General features: G+C 34.1%; 1 protein-coding gene across 2 annotated transcripts; it reads left to right on the top strand.

Moving 5' to 3' along the window:
• The first annotated feature begins 1655 nt into the window (after window positions 1-1655).
• Window positions 1656-5504, top strand: LOC121259915 (probable protein phosphatase 2C 5). 2 transcript variants are annotated; one of them, XM_041161722.1, is made up of 9 exons: window positions 1657-1927; window positions 2441-2460; window positions 2810-3062; window positions 3291-3462; window positions 3564-3781; window positions 3891-3998; window positions 4088-4213; window positions 4304-4533; window positions 4977-5504. In XM_041161722.1, the coding sequence occupies exons 3-9, from the start codon at window positions 2853-2855 to the stop codon at window positions 5194-5196; spliced, it is 1284 nt and encodes a 427-aa protein (XP_041017656.1). In that variant the 5' UTR covers window positions 1657-1927; window positions 2441-2460; window positions 2810-2852; the 3' UTR covers window positions 5197-5504. The 2 variants fall into 2 exon arrangements, with proteins under 2 accessions (XP_041017657.1, XP_041017656.1); XM_041161723.1 differs by lacking the exon at window positions 2441-2460 and having other exon boundaries at window positions 1656-1927.
• Window positions 5505-5751: the final 247 nt, after the last annotated feature.

Below are 5751 nucleotides of genomic sequence, written 5' to 3'. Positions count from 1 at the left end.
CACAGTCCACAGAAAGAAATAAAAGACACAGGTTGTCAAGTATGAGGTGGTTGCATTTTTTTCATTTGTCAACACTTCCTTTGACACTTTCTTTTCATCTCTCATTTCAACGTTGAGATGAGATAATTTTAAATAAATATAAAATATTATTATAATATTATTTTTTAATATTTTTATTATTTAAAAACTTCAAAAAATTAAATAATTTATTATATTTTATTTAAAAATATGAAAAAATTATAATAATAAAATAAGATATGGATAAGAAAAAGAAATTAAAGTAAAAGAGAAGAAAATTGTAATAATAAAATATGATATGGATAAGAAAAAGAAATTAAAGTAAAAGAGAAGAAACATTGTTGGGTTGCATTATTTTATAGTCTAGGTTGGTTACCAATCTGTTTGTCCTGTTTCACCAAAACCATATGCTGTCTTAATCCACCTAATATTTGCCAACCAGCGCGCGCACTCACACCCCACTGTTTTTGTGATGCCTCAAAGTCAACATCCTGTAAAATGACCTTTCTAACCATCCCAAATTTGAAATTAAACACTGTATTACTATTACTACCCAAAAAATAAAATAAAATAAAATGATATTATTCTTGGTTGGGGAGTTCAAATCCAACGCTTAATCAATACTAAACCAAAATATAATCCTATCTAGGAAACAACAACATTGTTCCAGTTTTCTTGCAAATGTGTCATTCTCAATTGTATTAATTAAAACATAGATAATATTTTAAGCAAGTGCGGTACACTCATTTTTTAAAAAAATAAATAAAAATGAAATTTATATTTAATAATAAATTTCTCTCTTTTAAAAAAAAATATATAAAATATTTGTGCAATCTATAACTATATCTAGTATTAATTTAATTAATCCATGACTCGAGTTTAGATTGGGAGATGATATGTATTGAAATAATTTATAAATAATAATAAAATTTATAAGTTAAAATTTACGAATGATAATAAATCAACTCATCTCTCAGTTTAAATCAACTCTTAACTTCACTGCTCTTTGAGTTCATGTCTTTCGCAACTTGTGTCATTCTCTCTTTCAAATGAGTGTCGCGTAATCCTTGTGTCTTGTCTCTCTAACTGTATACTTTCCTTCTTACTTTCTCGACTACTGTATTCAACTTTATTTCTTCGTAATCTCCTTTTGTTCTATTGCATATATCCAATTTAATTGTCCAGTTGAAAATCCTTTATTATAATTATATTTTTTTGTTATTTATTTATGGGAGATTATTTTAATATATGAGATTTTTCTTCACCTCTCGCAAGTTTGTGAATTTTAATAAAATATCCATGTCTTATGAAAAATTAATCATTTAAAATAGGATACATTAGATAAATATATATTTTATATAGATATAGAAATAATATTTATATTTTTAAGATATATAAATCTCGCAAAATTTTTTTTTAAAAATATATATTATATTTTTTTAAAAAAAAAAGATACATGTGATTTATATAAGTTAAAATTATATCTAATATTTGTCAAATATATAAATTGATGTCATCGAAAGAAATCAAATACAAAGGAGAAAAATAACATTATTTATTTTAATTTTAATTTTTTTGGTCGTGAGATGGGAAGTCCCTTTTCCGTCGTTTTATGAGAGGAGAAGCCGGACCCCTTTCGTCCGTCGACATCGATGTCATTATAAAAAGAGACTTTGCCCAAAAAAATCACCGCCGTTACCGCGTTTTCTCTCTCCAAAAAACAAACTCATCCCCGGCTCTCTCTCTCTTCTCTCAAAATCAAATCGTAGAAAAACCTGTGAGCCTCTCTGTGTCTCTCAACTTTTTAGGGTTTTGAACTCCTGTTTGAGCTAAAAAATGCAGGTATTGTAGATGGGTACGCAGCTCTGTTCAGTGCCCGCTCCTCTACGCTCGATCTACTGCTGAAACGGTGAGTTTGGGGCTCTTTTATTTATTTATTTATTTTTATTTTCCCATTTATAAAACTATTTTTGCACATTGTTTTTAATCCCCCTCTAGTTCGATTTTAACGAACGAAGGGGTCTCTGTACAAAGTCGGTGTATAGAAAAAGAAGAGTTTGACACTGCTTCATGGAGATTTGTGTAAGAATTAATTAATTGAAATTGTGTGAAATAGACTGAATGGGTTGGTTTTGATGGATTAGATGTTTTGGTAATTATTTGATATGCATTATCTCAATTGTTTATGAATGTTACAAATTATTTATGCACTTGGTGTGTCAGGAAGTTAGATCAGTTAGTGGATATTTGTGTGGCTTTTCTTTCTTTATTTCTTTCTTCTTCTTCTTTTTCTTCTTCTTCTTCTTCTTCTCTTTATTTCTATTTTTATTTTTATTTTTATTTATATATATATATAAAGCAGTGTGGCTTTTCTTTTGGTGTTGGGTTGGAATGCCTGATTTCGGGTGATTGTGTTTTACAGGTTGACGTTTTGAAATCCAGGTTAGAAATATCAACTTTGGTAGTCTCAGTTGTTCTTTTGAACATTTTGAAGGTTATTTGATTCCTGCTTTCTTGAAAGTGTTGCTGATTACCGAATTTATGTTATAGGAAATTTAGATTAGCAGGTAATTAACTTGTATTTTCGGCTTGGATTAGAGAGATTGTGACAGAATTTTGATTGACCGATCACTTGAAGTTTTATATGATGCATAACGTAAAATATGGCAGTAACTTAGTTACACGGAAGATTTAGATGATTGGGTTGGATATGCGTAATTTTGTTTATTTTTCATAATAAAAGTGGTAAAGTTTTGAGGAAAATTTAAATGATTTTTTTTCGGGTGATCAGGGTTTGGTATTCATGTCTTGGAAATGCTGAAACATAGACTAAGATGAGTCAGGTAGAAGTGTCGAGGATGAAGCCTCCTCTCGTTCCCCTTGCAACTCTGATTGGTCGCGAGCTTAGGAATGAGAAGGTTGAGAAACCTTTTGTGAAGTATGGACAGGCGGCTTTGGCAAAGAAAGGAGAGGATTACTTCCTAATAAAGCCAGATTGCCAGCGGGTTCCTGGGAATCAGTCGACATCATTCTCTGTCTTTGCGGTATTATTTCCTTCCCATGTTATTAACACTCTAATGACCTGCTGTAAGAAATAGTTGAACTGGTTCTTTTGGATGGCGGTCTTGGTTTTGAATTGTCTCAACTGTGGGAAATATCAATTTAATTCAAATTCTGTTTCTAATCTTTTCCATCCTTCTCTCAGCGTTCAAGTGGAGCATTAATATAATTACCTAATGGTTATAATTCTCACTGGAATTCTTACTTGGCAGATTTTCGACGGGCATAATGGTATATCAGCTGCTATCTATGCGAAGGAGAATTTACTGGCGAATGTTTTGAGTGCGATTCCTCAAGGAATCAGTAGGGAAGAGTGGCTTCAAGCGCTTCCTCGGGCTCTAGTTGCAGGTTTTGTGAAAACTGACATAGAATTTCAGCAGAAAGGCAAGCACTGATTTTTTTAATGACATTTACTTCTTCTTTTTTTTCATTTTTGTCATTTCTGTTTTGCGTTCTTATGTTTGACATTTGGATCTTAATGACAGGAGAAACTTCTGGGACAACGGTGACGTTTGTTGTGATCGATGGTTGGACTGTCACTGTTGCATCTGTGGGGGATTCGCGATGCATATTGGACACCCAAGGGGGTGTGGTTTCTCTCTTGACTGTTGATCACAGGCTGGAAGAGAATGCAGAAGAGAGAGAGCGTGTCACTGCTAGTGGGGGTGAAGTAGGAAGGCTCAATGTATTTGGAGGAAATGAGGTATGGGTTGATTATTATTTCTGAATGCTGCCCACAGTGGCAAGAAGCTTTTAGGCATTATCTACTGTAGCGCTATCTTATTGGTTCCATATCTGTATGCTATTCATAGGTTGGCCCCCTTCGCTGCTGGCCTGGTGGATTATGCCTCTCTCGGTCAATTGGTGACACAGATGTTGGAGAATTCATTGTCCCAATACCACATGTTAAGCAAGTGAAGGTGAGTTTCTGATTTCTTAGTGGGGATGGTTTTATTTACATTTTTTGTATCATATTCTGAAGTTGAAAACCTTTGTTTTGGTTTTTCAGCTTTCAACTGCTGGTGGAAGACTTATAATTGCTTCTGATGGTATCTGGGATGCTTTATCTTCTGATATGGCTGCCAAGTCTTGTCGAGGTTTACCTGCAGAGATTGCCGCAAAGCTGGTTGTGAAGGTGATGTCTGGAATGTGATTCTTCTTTCAACTTCAAGATTATACTTGGATGAACTTTGTGTGACGTAATCTTTCTTGATCAATTGTTTAGGAGGCTCTGAGGTCAAGGGGCCTGAAGGATGATACAACCTGCCTTGTTGTTGATATTATCCCATGTGACCATTCCATTCTACCACCAACACCAAGGAAGAGACAGAATGTTCTCAACTCAATATTCGGGAAGAAATCTCAGAATTCTATGAACAAATTAACGAATAAGCTTTCTGCTGTTGGGGTTGTGGAGGAGTTGTTTGAAGAGGGTTCTGCAATGCTCGCAGAAAGGTACATTTTAGAGTGTTCCTTTTTTTACTTTTCATGCTACGATTATGGTTATATAATTCATTATTTTATGAAAGTTTATAGAGCAGGATGTTGAGCCATCTAATTATTGGCTGCTGCTGGTCCAAATATTAATTTTGTTTAGAATCCAAAACTTGTAAATGGTCAGATGCAAATTTTCTCCAGACTAAAACATATGGCCACCTTAGCAATTGGCTTAATAGACTTCATATTGCAATTCAGGGTCAAGGAAAGATTAATATACCAGACCAACCTACAAAAATGAAATGTTCCCTCCATATCCATTCATCCATTATTTCTGCTAGTTCAGCACTGTTGATTACTCTATCTTTTACTGGATTTATTATAAAAAACAAGTGGCAAGAGGTCTCAGGTTTTTTTACTTTGGGTATGGTCCTTAGTTTCTCTTCTCAATGGAAATGCAGGCTGGGTAAGGATTGTTCTTTGAGCACAAACTCTGGGCTTTTCCGGTGTGCAGTCTGCCAAGTTGATCAACCTCCATCTGATGGCTTATCAGTAAATTCAGGGCCTTTATTCTCACCAGCATCAAAACCATGGGAAGGTCCCTTCCTTTGTGCTAACTGTCGGAAGAAGAAAGATGCCATGGAAGGGAAAAGGCCAAGTCAACCCACAGTGACGTCATAGTAATTTCACTATTAAATTAGTAAATATTGATATTTTTTTCTCTGGCAGTGTGAGCATGCTTGTTTTTCCTCTTCGGAAATTGTTTCTATAGATGTGTGTAAGAAATGAGGTAGAGAGATACAGAGAATAGGTCTTCTGGAGGTTGTTAAAAAGTGTCTCATTTCTGTTTGTGCTCAGCTGTTGGATCGACTGACAGAGGACAAACATGCTATCTATTAGATATGTTTGTGGTAGTTTGGCTACTAAACACTAACGGCTTGAATTTGTAAGTAAATGATGATTGCCTAATGATAATTTATGTTGCAGCACGTCTTTCTTTCTTTTTTTTTTTTTTTTTTTTTAGAAAGTCATGGAGGATGTGCTTTTACTTTTGATTTGCTTTCTGTGCGATATTTTATCAGACTACTACTTCCTGCCCTACATTAAATAAGGTTCAATAAAATTCCTTCTGTTCATTACACGCGAGGATTGATAGTTGGTGCACTCTTCTCGTAGTTATCATTGTGTAACGGTATGATTTTGAACTCTACTTCCTGGTTGTTTTAGCATGGTGGT

This window comes from Juglans microcarpa x Juglans regia, chromosome 4D, assembly GCF_004785595.1.
Source record: "Juglans microcarpa x Juglans regia isolate MS1-56 chromosome 4D, Jm3101_v1.0, whole genome shotgun sequence".
Classification (NCBI taxonomy): Eukaryota; Viridiplantae; Streptophyta; class Magnoliopsida; order Fagales; family Juglandaceae; genus Juglans; species Juglans microcarpa x Juglans regia.
Note: the sequence above shows the minus strand (reverse complement) of the source record. Positions and strands in the feature narration are given on the sequence as shown.